The sequence below is a fragment of the Culex quinquefasciatus genome, chromosome 3 (genome assembly GCF_015732765.1).
Source record: "Culex quinquefasciatus strain JHB chromosome 3, VPISU_Cqui_1.0_pri_paternal, whole genome shotgun sequence".
NCBI classification, from domain to species: Eukaryota; Metazoa; Arthropoda; class Insecta; order Diptera; family Culicidae; genus Culex; species Culex quinquefasciatus.
This window is the reverse complement of record NC_051863.1, coordinates 81697216-81712478: the sequence shown is the minus strand read 5'-3', so window position 1 is coordinate 81712478 and position 15263 is coordinate 81697216. Positions and strand designations below refer to the sequence as shown.

The window sequence follows — 15263 nt, the reverse complement described above, 5'->3', positions numbered from 1 at the left end:
TAGGGGATGGTCAAATGAACACATTCAAGAAGGAATTAGGCTTGTCCATTCTGTCCCCAAGGTGCGCATTGAATCGACGTCCGGTGTCTCCAAAACCAACGATTCATCCTTCAAAAGCATCGCATTTCCTTAGTATGCTATGACGGCTAGGTGAAACCACGACACCCCATATGAGACGGTGAACACGTGTAGAGGCATCGATTGCATTATTAACACAAAATCATCATTTTACGTTATTTAGAATAGTTGAAATTCTTCAGGAACAACAATAATTATAATTTTAATACTTTAAAGAATGTTTCTGAGCCAAAACTCGAGTAGATGCTCTGCCACGTGTTCACCGTCTGACATGGGGCGTCGTAATTTTCTCCTAGCCGTCATAGCATACTAAGGACAATGCGTACATTTGAAGGGTGAATCGATGATTCTGGAGACACCGGACGTCGATCCAATGCGCACCTTGGGGACAAAATGGACAAGCCTAATTCCTTCTGAAATGTGTTCATTGGATCATCCCCTACACACCTGTCTTTTTTCCGAGTGAATCCATGTTGTCACCAGACCTGTAGGAACGATTGAACGAAAAGCACAAAAATCCCATAGTAATTTCCATGCAAACTTTAAACCGCTGGGGACAGGCCAATTCTCAACCAAATGGGCTGATATTTGGCATGAGAGTCCCTATGGGTATCCTCTATTAGGGAAACCTCGGTTTGCCAGATTCTGAGAACTTTTTTGTTTGGCTGAAACACCCTAATATATATAAATATATATAAACAGCAATTCCCCACGCAAACAGCATGAAAAAAAACAAAAGTACTCGGATCGGGCTCAAAATTTTTCTGGGGGTTTCCTGGCCGAAATAATTCGACCCGTATTTTTTTGTTTGGCCATTAGGGTGACCTACGCCGTGTTAGGGTGGTTTGAAAAATGACAATTTTCGTCGATTTTCGCAAAAACCACTTTTTCAAAAAATCATAACTCCTCGCCATTTCAACCGTTTTCAACTGTCTTATACGCAAATGAAAGATGATAAGTTGGCCTTTCAAAGAAAAATAATAAGAAGTTTCAAAAATCTAGCCTAACATATGAAAAGGTCGAATGAAACTTTAAAATGCCGTTTTGACGGTGTCTGGACCAAAGAGCCTATGTCTGGAAATATTTTTATCGAATTCCCCGGAAATTTTTACATGACGTACTATAAAATGGGAGGAGTTCATTAACAGGCTTCCGAGATATGATTTTTGGAAAATAAAATCCGTGTTTTTCGACGCGCCGCGATCAGAAACACGAAAATGACAAAATCGGCAAAAAATCAACTTTTTCCACTTAAACTGCGTTGATTTTTGAAACTTCTTATTATTTTTCTTTGAAAGGTCAACTTATCACCTTTCATTTGCGAATAAGACAGTTGAAATCGGTTAAAATGGCGAGGAGTTATGATTTTTTGAAAAAAGTGGTTTTTGCGAAAATCGACGAAAATGGTCATTTTTCAGACCACCCTAACACGGCGTAGGTCACCCTAATGGCCAAACAAAAAAAATATGGGTCAAATTATTTCGGCCAGGAAACCTCCAGACAAATTTTGAGCCCGATCCGAGGACTTTTGTTTTTTTCTATGCTGTTTTCGTGGGGAATTGCTGTATATACATAAATAAAATCTACCCTATATAAAAATTTCGACGGTTTTGTTCGAGCGTCAGATCGTGATGCTTTTTGTTTGCGTTGGGTTCGTAAAAGCCCAAGGAAGGTTCTTACGCTAACTAATTGACACTTTGACCACTCTGGAACTGATACCGGAAAATCTGCTGATTGTATGGGAAAAGTTACCTTAAAACAGATTTTGATCACAGGAGGCTGAATAAGCAAACAAGTTAAAAACGTCAAGAAACGAAAAAAAGACATGACTGATTGAAAAAAAAAGACAAGACTAATTGAAATGGAAAACATGTATTTTTGAGGAAATGCGGGCAGTACAAAGTTAAGCTCATTCATAAATATTTTCATCATAAGTATTTGTAAGCAACAGCAATTTCTTAGTGTCTTTATTTACTATATACATATTGGATCGCAAAAGTTTGTTCCAACTCATCTTCAAAGCGAAACTTAATTCTTGTTTTCAATGCTTTGATTTAGTGGTTGAAGCTAGTAGGGTAGGGTAGTCATCAATGAGACACTTTTGGTTTTCAACTTTCAACGATTTTTCTAATTTTTTCATCAGCATTTTTTAATGAGCTTTTAGTTGCATTATCTTTCTTTTAATGTGTTCTAACATTGACCAAAATATGAGATCGATCTGACGTCTACAGCCAGAGTTATTTAACTGTCTCATTGTAGACGCACTTGGCAGGAACAATGAGACAGCTGGGGAACAATGAGACACTCTACGAAAATCAACATTTTTCTAGCAAAACATCATGTTTTTTGTATTGTTCCATTGCAGGTGACTTGTCTTGAACATTTTAGAACAATTTTGCCAACATGAAACTTTAATTAACAAAAGTTATGCTAAAAAGTATTTAAGTTTTGTAAAATCCATTTATTTATACCAAATGACTTTATATTTTTTGTTAAATGAAGTTAAAACTCTATAAATATGCCAAAAATCACTTTCAATTCATGTTTTGAAAGATTTGCATCTATTTTGAAATGTTTAATGAAGAAAAATCAAAGTGTCTCATTGTTACCCATGGGCTGAAATGAGTGGGGAACAATGAGATAGCCCTGGATTCTGGGTATATTCTAAATTTTGGCCAAATCTAATGAAAGGACATTGTAGCCCAATTTAATCCCTCTGGAACGTCAGTTAAAAGATACAGTAAATTATGTAATCAAAAATCTGAAAAGCACGTGTCACAAGTGTGTTTCGAAAGTAAAATTGTACTACGTGTCACAAGTGTGCACAGAATTCCCATACAAACTAAAATAAGCTCAAATCAATGGTTTAATCGACTTAATCAGTATATTTTTATAAACAAAATGTTGCATTGCCTTTAGAAAGTATGTGTGTACATAAATTTGTGAAAAACAAGACAAATTTTCCACATTTTCCAACAACATGTATGACGTGTCACAAGTGTGCACGATCATTTTGATGATAAATTGGTCTATGCCACAAGTGTGTATTGCGATATCCGGGAAACGGAAGCGATTTTTCAAAATCGGGTTAAAGCATCTTGTGGTGTTTGTTAAGTATAGCAAAACGTCATCATTAACTCATTTTCGACCAAAACGGTCTATGTCACAAGATAGCACACAGCTGTCGAATTGTTAAAATAAATTGTCTCTACAAAATAAAGTGTTATTAAGAAAATTTTCTATTTATCATCTAAGTATTTTTGCCTTCCTTACCTTATTGAGGAAAGGCTATAAAATCACTTTAAAAATGAACTTATTAATTTGACCTCGTAGGTCCACCTTCCCGTATACATATCGACTCAGAACCATGTTCTGAGCAAATGTCTGTGTGGATGTGTGTAGGTGGGTGGACAAAAAAATTGTCACTCGGTTATCTCCAGGCTAAAAAAAACGTTTTTGGCGTATGTCTGGAAGATTGTAAAAAGGGTGGTTTTTGCAAGAAAACCTATCATGTTATACATTTTCAGAAAGGTATTAAAAAGACTTGCCAATGAAGATCTGACAACCCTATCAAAAGTTATTTTCACTTAAGTGTTATTTATACATTTTTTGGAGGCCGGATTTCAGATATTGAGATAGAAATATTGTCTGAATCTTCCATGCGAACTATCGTTAGATGGGTTTTTTTTATCAGACCTTGCCGATGAGCCAGAACCCTATCAAAAGATATGAGTAATAAAGTTGATTTGTTAAACATGTTAAGTCTTAGTCAAAACCTGAAATAAGATGATTATCAAAAAATCCGACTGATTTATTTAAGTTTTTAATGGGTTTTAACGAGCATTTCCTTAGCATGTCACACTTGCCCCACCTTCCCCTACTTGCACTGTTTACAAGGGATATGTTATCACTCTTTTTATCCAACAAACATGCAGATGAAGTCACATGAGCTTATTTCCAAGCTAAGGTTGCATTTCATTGTTCAATAAGAAAACATGTTGATTGTTGGAATAACACGCATAAATCTATTTTCGAAAAGTTTTCCCGCTCCGTTTAGAATCCCGAAACATCTTATGCAATTGTTCATCTGGGTTTGCTAATTTCGAAAGGAATGTTTAAACCTCCTCTAATGAGTACACGCCATGCTTTCAGGGGCACCTCTCGGTACACAAAAATGTTGCTTTTATTTCCGAACCGTGTGCGTCTCTCAAGAAACAAAATAAAAAGAAGCATCTTCACTGGTGCCATCCTACCATCCGTCATTAAAGGGAAGACGCGTTTTACTTTTGCTCGGGTGGTGAGGTGTGGCCCCGAAAAATCTCGATGTGGAACGAAAATAATATGGATGCTTTTAATTTTTCACGTGCAGAGCTTATGGCGTCGCCATTGAGCACCGGCGTCCGTTAGTGTGTTAGTTTTGGTGCGAATGAGAGACAAACACGACATTTTAGTCCCACGAACCAGAAGAAGATCCGCGCCGGCAGTCAGCAGTGTGCAATGCATTCTGGGACTGTCGAGAAGTGTTCCATGGAAGTACTAAATAATCTACTGCGTCGAAATGCTGCTTGTTTACGGTGCTACAATTTCGGTGTAAAACGGTTGGCAGCGGTGGTGGCAAAATGAAAGTATTTGTAGTGCTAATTAACCTGGTGTTGTGCTTCAGTTTGGCCTATCAGCAAGTGGAAACCAGAACCGACAGTGACGAAAGCTGGGGGCCAGGCCAGTACGACGAAGGGGGTCTTTACGGCGGGCACCGGAATGAACACTCGAGAAAATCTGTCGCGGCTCTGTTGGCACACGATGGAAGTGAAATTTTCCCGCCCATGTCGAACGATGGCCCACTGTACGGTGCATCGTCGAAGATACAACAGCAAAATCAGCAACAGTACGGTGTACCGAGCTACCGCAAACAACCCGCACCGCGGTCCCAGAGTCCCAGCTTCGATCCACGGGACGGAACACCGTACACGAGAGAGGTAGCGGTGAAGCAGGGCCGGCTTAAGGGCATCGTCCGGGTCATGCATCCGCAGTCCGGACTGAAGAACGTCGACCAATATCTGGGCATTCCGTACGCGGAAGCGCCCGTCGGGTCGAGACGGTTCATGCCACCGGGGGCACCGGTTCCGTGGACCGGGCTCAAGATGGCCATCAAAATGTCGCCCGTTTGCCCGCAGAATCTGCCCACCTTGAATAATGTAAATAACAACTACTCGAAAGGCAGATACGATCAGCTGAAAAGACTGCTTCCATATCTAAAGGTTGAGAGCGAAGACTGTTTATATTTAAATTTGTACGTGCCGAGCTACGGTGAGTGTGGTTGATGTTTGTGCATTGATTTCTTCCTTCCTTAGAAAACCTCCTTCTCCTCCTTCTGCTTCCTGCTAGCCAATTCCTAACATGACCTGCAGTGTGGAACGTAAAAGTCTAACCATTCAGATTTTTTTTGCGTATAACTGTAAATTCACACAACCAGGACTATACAGTAAATATGGTGAATTTTATAAATCTATACAACTTTAAAACAAAGAGTTAATCCTGTTTTTTCTTTAAAAAAAACACTGGTAATTGTTACGTTTTATTTTGGATCCAAGAGTAATTTTTCGTTAAGTTTTTTGACCTGGTGCACAATTACAAAAAATGAACTGTTAGTTAACAAATTCAATGTTTTGCTTTACAAATTTATGTCTACATTATTTTATTTGACGTCTTAGCTTAATGAAGGCAACGGAAGAGTAGTTGTACTTGATAAGGGCTATCTTTTAAAATTATTGACATGCAGGGCGTTTTTGGTGTCTTGGGCAAAGTTGTAGAGGAGGAATTTTCTCGAAAGTTTGTCCAAGATGCCAAATTAACCCACCGGCAGTCGCATACGTGTAATTTATACACACTTTGTAAGGGCACTTGTAAGAAAGGCCAAAACACGCGACTTTCTGAAGGTTAAATCTTGATCTGCACGAGATATACACCATTTTTGCAATAAAAAAACACTTTTTAAGGGATTGGCAGACATCAAAATGGTTTGAGCCTTATTTGAGGGGTATAACTATTGTTATGTATGTGGTTTTGAAAATATTTACAAGTTGCTGTGGTTTTAAAATTGCGCATTTTGGCGCAAAACCGAAAAAAGCATTTGAAAGTATACAATTTCTACTACATTCTATGAAAATATCTCATAGTCTCATTGACGGTTTTTATTCGATTTATTTACAATCTTCATACGGGATCATATTGAAAATGAGGTAATAAGCTGTAAATTAAAGGGTAAGTTGATTGATGTTTATTGCAAAAAACATTGTTCATGATGAAAATCACGACAGACATTATGAAATTATGAATTAAATCATGCCCAAAAAAGAATCATAGGCTATTAATATTTTAAGTTAAAATTTTAAACAAGTGTAATTAATTGAAAAAAATAGTGATACACTGTCAAAAAAAATCGAAGGTATCTACACTACCACCCTTGGAACCACTAGAACAAATAATGTTTTTTAAACCTTAAGATTTTTTTTTTGAAAATTAATTGTGTATTTTGAGAATTCAGCTTCAACTTCTGTGTACTTTTTTCTGCAAACTTTTGATCATAAACCAACAATTCTGGACAAGACCCCAATTCGATCAGAAAATCTCAGAAATCAAATCCAAATCAAATAATAAAAAATTAAAAATCTCAAACAAAATGTGAAATTCTAGAGAATTACTCACAAGTAGTTGAATGTAATAAACAAAATGTCAAAAACATGAAAGAAAACAAACAAGAAAGCTCTATCATAAGAAACATGCCAAAAAAGTTTCCGATACTGTACAACTTTCGATTTACACTGTTTGCTTCTCAAACTCGCGCTGAGCCAAGCCGAGCCAACACCGCCATTGTGACACTTTGAACTTATCGATGTCATCTACCGAAATTGAATGGAATCTCATTTCCAAGTAGCTATTCGATATTTGGACGTTGTTTGCGTACAGTACGACCGACGACGTACCCACTGAATCTTGTTTCGATTTTTTTTTGTCTGCTGTTGTTGGTCGCTGGTCTCGTTTTCCACCCACAATATTGCTACTTTAAACTAGCCACAGAATCGACACCATCTTCGGATCAACTGTAAGAAGACTTTTTTTCGCTCGTTGCTGGTATGTGGTCGATAAGTTTGGTCGCTGCTCGTTGTCAGAACGAGCCACAATAACAAGGCTAATGGAAATTGTACCCAATTTCCGTCGGTCAGATATTCACGTTCTGGTTTTACAGTGGAATGAATCGAAACGATGTTTTGATATATTTTTCTTGGTTATCTTGGAAGATGCTCCGTTTCGGAGAAATTGTTATTTTATGTGCTCGATTTAATCTACTGTGATGGTTTTTGATGGGGTAGCTGCAGCGCAATCAAGTTGAAAGAATAGAAAATGAAAACGAGTGCAATTGACGGTTTGGTCAAGGACGTTTTGAACATAGATCAACTCCAATTTTGAATGCCAAATTCGAATGATCAATCACAGCAGAATATTTAGAACACACTTTTTAGTTTTCAATATATTTACCCATCAGTTCCGATTCGGATGAAAAACAAGGTCCGTTACGTCCGATTGAAGTAGGTCAATCACTTGGAAATGGAAACATCCTAGTCAGTAAAGCATTCGATTGGAATAAAATTCATTTCACTCTGCCGAGAAACATCAGTTCTCTTGCGTTGAACAAACGAGACCATCCTACAACTAGTGCTCTGCCATTTGCTCGAATCCTAGCCCTCTCCCTTTCTAGTGGATCAGGTGAACGAGTAGTCAGCAAAATAGAAAATTAATTACAGTCGAGTGCTGTTGGAATAATACGAACATAAATTTTCATTCTCAAAATGAGAGTCATAGTGCGCCCCAGCAAGTTCAAACTATACGGACGCTTGGGACTATAAATGAAATTACTATGCCAAACCAACCAACCAACCAGCGAACGAATCCAAGTGGAAGAGGGGGTGGAATGATTCCAACCTGGTGGTGCTGGTAGAACATCTTTCAAACGGTCAAAGGAAAAATGTGTACTGGGGAAGTGGGATGGAAAAATCGAATCGCAACGTTTGTGAAAATTTTCAAACACGCCAAATAACTGTTGGTGGCGTCGCTACAGAGTGAAAATTTTGTTCCAATAGATTTGGCAAAAACATCAAATGAGAGCTCTGATGACAGCTAACAAATATCAAATTATTTGTTCTAAATATATTTCTTAACTGCCGTGATGAAAGCGCCACCGTGGGGTTTTAGACAGTTTGGACGGCCAAAAAGATGGAAAATGGCAACAATTCGAGGATCAAATTGTTTATTAATTTATTTATCTATATTTTGTTCTAATGTCTAATGGAATAATCTTTTGGAGTTTTTGAAGCATTCAATATTTTTTAAAAACTTTAAAAAGCATCAAAAAGAGTATTGAATACGACTTGCAACTGTGCAACTGAGAAAATCCGTGATTGATTTTTTCCATCAATTTCTGTACATCTAAGCATAATTGTGCGTAAAGGTGTATCAATGGGACAAACAGATTCAACTTCAATAAACTTCTTGACCTTGAAAGTAGATTTAGAATTTTATTTATAAAATTCTGTTTGTATTGACATTTTTTTTAAATTCACTCAAACCCCGATGGTTTGACAAACGAACGGGGTCACGTTTTAGTTTGACACCCTTTTTTTTGTTTCGATAGTGTGCGTGAGCGCCGTGTAAAAAAAGACAGTTTGTCACTTTTTGGTTTGACTTTGACCAACCAACGGGGAACAAACTAAAAAAGTGTCAAACGAAAAAGTGGCCAACCACCGGGGGTTGAGTGCAAACGCAGCATTTGAAATTATTTTCACTTTTAATTAATTACCTATCTACAGTTTGATAAGTTTTTTGTATTCTGTTTTTTTTTCTATACTCGAGAATATTGAAGAACTTTTGCTAGTACACATTTTGCAATTTTTAATTTCGTTAAAAAAAACTTTTTCATTTTTTATTACTATAATTTATTGCTGTGTACCAAGCAACAAGAAAATTTAATTCGGCTTATGGTTCTTGAGTGAAAATTCTTTTCGCGTTTTTTAATCAAATTTAGTATAATTATTAACTCAAGTGCTTTTTCCATATTGAAGATTAAAAGATTTCAATTAGGTTGGATTGTTTTTGTTTCAAAGTTAATCAATTTGGAGTAAGGCAGTCGCAAATATTTTTCAAAGTTTATGTCGGTCAAAGTAGGTCTGAAAATCAGGGGCAATTTTTATCCCATAAAAAGTTTTTTCCAGCGTTGATATGCATATCCAGCATGTTTAGGCTTGTTTAAAAATATGTTGAATTTTTAATAAATTTTGACTTCAGTTCAGCACCGCAATTTGTTTGCATAAACAAATTTAGTTATTACTTAGAATCTTTGGCAACTAATTATTGCAACACAAATAGGTAAAGCAAATCTTTCCCAGTTCCTGAGGGGAACACCCGTGAAGAGTAACGGGGCCGGCATTTACAAAGCGGATTCAGTGACAGTTTATTGTTAATCAACTTAATGTTAACATGTAAGGGTTAATGTTGACATTCCATTTGTTGTCTTCCTAAGGTGTCTTGATAAGGTCCAGTTTGATACACATGATACACAACCTTCCTTTTACTAAGCAATCGAATCGAGAAGGATAAAGATCACCCAGTTGAGTTGATCTGAGCTGGGATTTGAACCCCGATCTACCGCTTACTAGGCAGAAGCGTCACCCGGCTATACATTTTGAAACCCTTTTTACTTTCAAATGTTGAAACCATGGCTCTTAATTTCCATTGTTATACTTTTTTCCCCCATGAACGACATAAAATTTAAAATTTCACGTTTGTACTAAGTTTGTATTAAGTGTTGTACATTCTGTTCAAAAGTAACCGTTAATGATTGTCATCGGATCACCTGAGAACAGTTATTGTTACAAAGTGCAATTATTCGCTGAAATACAGAAATTGCTTCGTTACCGTTTGTTACACTCCACACTGCGTTTCCACAACCTGATCCCATTTGTGCTCCGCAAAAATTAATCAAAGTTATCATGTGCACCGACCCCGTCATTAATCTGTATCGCCGCTCTGTTCGTTTTCAGATGGGATTGGACCGCACGCAAAGTATCCAGTAATTGTGTATATCCATGGTGAATCGTACGAGTGGAACAGCGGCAATCCGTACGACGGCTCAATCCTGGCCAGTTACGGCCGGGTCATCGTGGTAACCCTCAACTTCCGACTGGGCATTCTGGGTGAGTTGTGGTGGGAGGAGGCGAATGTGTTTCCTCTGTTTTGCGGTTTTTATTTTCATTAACGCCCGGAATCCATCATTGGCAGGTTTTATGAAGCCCGGCATTAGTGACCACACGACGAGCAATTTCGGTTTGCTGGATCAAATTGCGGCATTGCAATGGATAAAGGAAAATATTGGCGCATTTGGTGGCGACAACAAACTGGTAACGGTGATGGGCCACGGGACGGGTGCGGCTTGTGTCAACTTTCTGATGGTTTCACCTGTTGCCAAGGGGCTTTTCCATCGTGCCATCCTGCTGTCTGGCTCGGCACTGTCCGATTGGGCACTCACCCAGCATCCGCTGCAGTCGACGATGCAGGTGCTGCAAGGTCTCAACTGCCCACTGAACGGTGACAACGACGAGGTGGCGGCCTGTTTACGACGGAAGCGATACAGCGAAATTCTGAACGTGAAAATAGCCTCACCACAATTTTCGACCCGCTTCGGACCGATTGTTGATGGATTGGTCATTCCAAACACACCCCACAAAGTGATGGGCCAGTATAGTGACATATTTAGTGGGTAATGTTCAATGATTTATCGTGCATAGGCACAGTCTGATGGTATTATTTCTCCCCTTTTTACCTTCCCTTCCTGCAGGTACGACCTGCTGTACGGGATGACGGAGCTGGAGTCGTACAATGTCCTGAACGCGGTGGCCCTCACCTACGGGCTGCTAGAAAACGAACGGGACAATTTACTGCGGTTCTACATGCAAAATCGGTTCGAGATACGCCCAGACCTGGCACTGGCCGCCACCCTTAATGAGTACGTTTGTTCACCGCGTGCCAATTTGCAATAAATTCAATCACTCGCCTCACTTACCCGAGTGCTACCTCTACAGACTGCTTCTGGTGATAACGTTCTATTTCCATCCATTTTGCTCTGTGTTTTGCAGATACACCGGGATACTCACTGATCCGAACAAATCGCTCGCAGATATTCATCGGGACACGTTGTTGGACATCTTATCCGATGCACGTGTTGCCGCGCCGATGCTGCAAACCGGGCTGTACCTGGCCAAGGTCAACCCCAAGTGCTACATGTACGTGTTTGCACACAACAGCGAAGCCGGCGAGTACGGGAGGGTAAGTTTGCTTTGGGGCGCGTCCTGCCCATAGGCCGTTTCCGAATGTTTGTCGAGGCGTTGAATACCGAGAGGTGTCTTTATGGGGGCGTATGGAATCATTTGGTTTTGTTATCAGGAGAAACAACAACATGTGATTGCAGTTACTAGAGCAGAATATCCAACATTATTTGCCGTTTGCGCCTTACTTACTTTATTTATCTCATCTCACCTAATGTTAAAACCATACATTTTTAAACTCATTTTTGGTTGACGGACTGAAATTATTTTGATTAAAAGTTGCAATTTGAACTGAGCAGGAGTTTGATTTAATTTGTTAGGTAAATCCAATTCCTTAATGACTTAGGACAAAAATCGTGAAGAAATACATTGGGTGGAGATTTGAATAGGATTTGCATCTTTTCGTGAACTCGGTTGTTTAGGTAAAAATAATATTAGAGTTGTTCTTCGTTGAACTAAATCTATGTCCAAATTTATTTTACAGTCACTGTTTGAGAGAGGCCTCTTCAATATCTATTGATTCTTGCGATAAATGAAGTCCTGAACAATGCTAAATGTCAACTACAAATAAAGATTTAAAAGTAATTTGAATTGAATCATTATCAACACCTTTTTTTCCCCACTTTCAGCTTTCCCAGAGTGTCGTCGGCGAAGATCTGGCGTATGTGTTTGGGGCTCCACTGGGACCAGTGGGACCATTCCAGACCCATTACAACGCGAGGGAGAGGCTCTTTTCGGAGGCGGTAATGAAGTACTTTTCCAACTTTGCACAAACAGGGTAAGTGTGTTGGTTGTTGGGTGCGACAAAATCAATTTTAACGCAGTGTCATTGTTTCAGAAACCCTAAAGCTCCCTGGAAGGATTTGTTCCTCAATTTAAATCCGGAGGACTGGCGCTACTTTGACGTTGATTGGCCAGAATTTAACAGCGTGAATCAAAGTTTTCTACACCTTGGTTTGACACCGGTTGTCAGCCGTCACTATCGCCAGCAGTACATGAAGTTCTGGAACCAAAAGCTGCCAGAAGAGCTGAAGCGAATCACTACATCAAAACCATACTCACCGTATTCGGAGTTCATAAGTCCACCGGATCGTCGCATGACGACGTCTAATCCAGAGTTTGTAACTGGACACATAAATTTGTTTCCGATAAAGGTCGACATCGAGAGACCTACCGAAGATCCATTCAAAGCACTTGTGTACAAAATGAAAGACGCCCAAGTGGGTGCTCCGGCTCCGGCTGCAGTTGGAATGCCGGCAGAAGCGCCCGCAAAAGAAGCTCCCAAACCAGCCAATGTGGAGCAAGAATCGGAAAATTCCGAAATGATGAAAACTGAAGCGTCTCTCACGCTGTTGATAGCGGTGGCAATTGTGTTTTTATTGTTTAATATTTTCGTAATTGTTGGGTATGTCATCAAACGCAATGTTGGGAATAAGAAGGTGAAAAGGAAGTTTGATGATAACATCCTGGAGAGCGCTGCATCAATGAACGAAAAACGATCGAAACTCAACGAGACCGAAGAGAGTTATATTTTAGATATGATGCGAAAAACGAATCCATACGAGGCAGTAGTGAAAGGCAATAATTTCACGCTGCAGCGCCAGTTCAGTGAAGATACTGTGGATTCTCATACGAAAGTTTGCGACTGGATTGCGCAAGATTACGGCGCTGGTTGTCCAAATCAAACCCAGTGCGAAGGGCTCGGATCGATTCCGTCGTGTAACGCGGCCACTCTGAATGTGCCTCACAAGATAAGCGTTGCAATTGACGCCACACCTCAGGCAAGAAGTAACAGCGTTTTGCGTCAGGAACCAATCGAAATAACGAAAGCCAAGTCCTTCGAATATGCATCGCCAAATGATTATGATGAAAGTGTTAGCCAAGACTCTCCGACTGACTCCGACATGCGACAACAGTGCTCAAGCTCAGGATCGTCCTATTCCTACAACGATTGCGACTACAAAATCGAACCCTTACTGTCCAAATCCGACGCGAACCCGGTTTATAATAATTATCCGTACCAAACAACAGAAGATGTAACGAGTTTTATTGAACCGGGAGATATCAACGTAACCTCGAGAGAAAAGAGCCAAGAAAAAGATCCGCTGTCCCCAGAGGAAGCGTTGAAAGTAATTCAAAGAAGAAATTTTCCCAAAGTACTTCCGGATTATCCGAACGGAGTCGCTGGCATTACAGCTTCCATGAAGCGGCGATCTTTGCCTCCGCAAGCTTTCATGCTTACAAATTCCCACAGTTTGCGGAGGGAAGGCAATCGCCTCATTCCGGCACCACCACCCCGAATCTCATCGACCCTGGGAAGGAGATCTTCCAAGCACCGATCCAGCAACAATTTCCTTAGTTCTCCACCAGTGATGGCCGAAGAGCCACCCATTGAGGAGGAGCCACCGATAACACTCAACACACTACACGTGGGGCCTTTGCTTCCGAAGCACCAGGAAAACACCTACATGACCATGTCCCGACAAAATTCAGCCGAAACAGACCAAGAAGCACCGAGTGAAGAACCAGCTGTCGACATTATTTGTATCGAGCACAAGCCCGAAAGTCATTACAGCTACATTAAGCCACCCAGTATGATAAAACTTCCGTCGTCGTTCAAAGCATCCCCACCGAAAGAACTGGCACGGTCGGAGAGTCAGGAGATGTCCCGGCATCAGCCGGTTATGCGTTCCAGCAGTACCACCATGCATCGGGAGCTAAGCACCGAGTCATCGGCCACCGATACAACTTCCGGGTCAACTGGCACGATAAAAAAGATTTAGAGATAATCCGTCACTACAAATGAGTGCACTTAATTTTATTCTGACACCAGAACATTTGTGTATACATCACCGGATTCATTATATTTATACACATTGCAAAGTATTTATTTATCTAAGCCACCTTCCCTTCCTCGTCCATACCGATATAATTCCGATCAATCTATTTATTTTAAAACTGCAGCTCGTACTAGTATGAAACTCAACGTCCCAAAGTCAGCGATGTAACATTATTTGGGTTTGATGTCAGCGATCGGCAATCAGGATGATTACTTTTATAAAGTTGTAAACACTGAAAACACACACACACACACATACACTACACTCGACTACTAAAGAATAGTTGTAATGCTGGAATAAACAAACCGTAATGGGATTTTAAAGTAAAATATTTAACAGAAATTATACAGATGACAAACCAAGTGGACATTTTTTAAGAATTGTAGAACGCGGTAGGTAATGCCTAAAAGGTGAAACGGGGGCAGCGCCATAATGATACTACAGCTCGAGTTTTGGAAGCACCTTAATGGAAAAGTTTAAGTTGAAAAGAAGTTGCCCGTTCCGTTTTACCTTAAACTCAATAAATAGGATGCTTTATGCTGGTATGTGGTTGTTATTCTGCCCATCATTGAAAAACGACTATAATCAACTTTTGACAAAATCGAGATTTTTGCTCCAGGTGGTAGAAAATGTTCCAACGCATGAAACATGAATTTCACTAAAATATTGTTTAGTTTTTGATGCCAATGAGAAAAAAAACAGATGGCTAATATCCCATTCCCCTTTGAAATTGCTGTGGTGAAGAATTGGTTACAAACACATAAAATGCGATTTTCTCATATTACTTGATTTGGCGTAATAGCGTGTCATATCAATTTTAAATGTGTTTTGTTAAAAAAAAAAATCATAAAATATTTGGAATGTAAATGAGCTCAGAAACAATCTTATCTATATTTTCAAAATCATAGGCTAACCCGTGGTGTAGGGGTAAGCGTGGTTGCCTCTCATCCAGTCGGCCTGGGTTCGATCC

General features: G+C 39.6%; 1 protein-coding gene across 3 annotated transcripts in view; it reads left to right on the top strand.

Annotated features, from left to right (window-relative positions):
• LOC6038979 (neuroligin-4, X-linked) overlaps positions 1-14622 on the top strand; it is a 36146-nt gene extending 21524 nt beyond the window's left edge. For all 3 annotated transcript variants that reach the window (XM_038262447.1, XM_038262446.1, XM_038262445.1), the window contains 7 exons: positions 4448-5385; positions 10173-10325; positions 10411-10888; positions 10967-11134; positions 11265-11454; positions 12083-12231; positions 12292-14622. In XM_038262447.1, coding sequence (XP_038118375.1) covers positions 4698-5385; positions 10173-10325; positions 10411-10888; positions 10967-11134; positions 11265-11454; positions 12083-12231; positions 12292-14236 — 3771 coding nt within the window. In that variant the 5' untranslated portion in view covers positions 4448-4697 and the 3' untranslated portion in view covers positions 14237-14622. The remainder of the gene's footprint in view (positions 1-4447; positions 5386-10172; positions 10326-10410; positions 10889-10966; positions 11135-11264; positions 11455-12082; positions 12232-12291) is intronic.
• Positions 14623-15263: the final 641 nt, after the last annotated feature.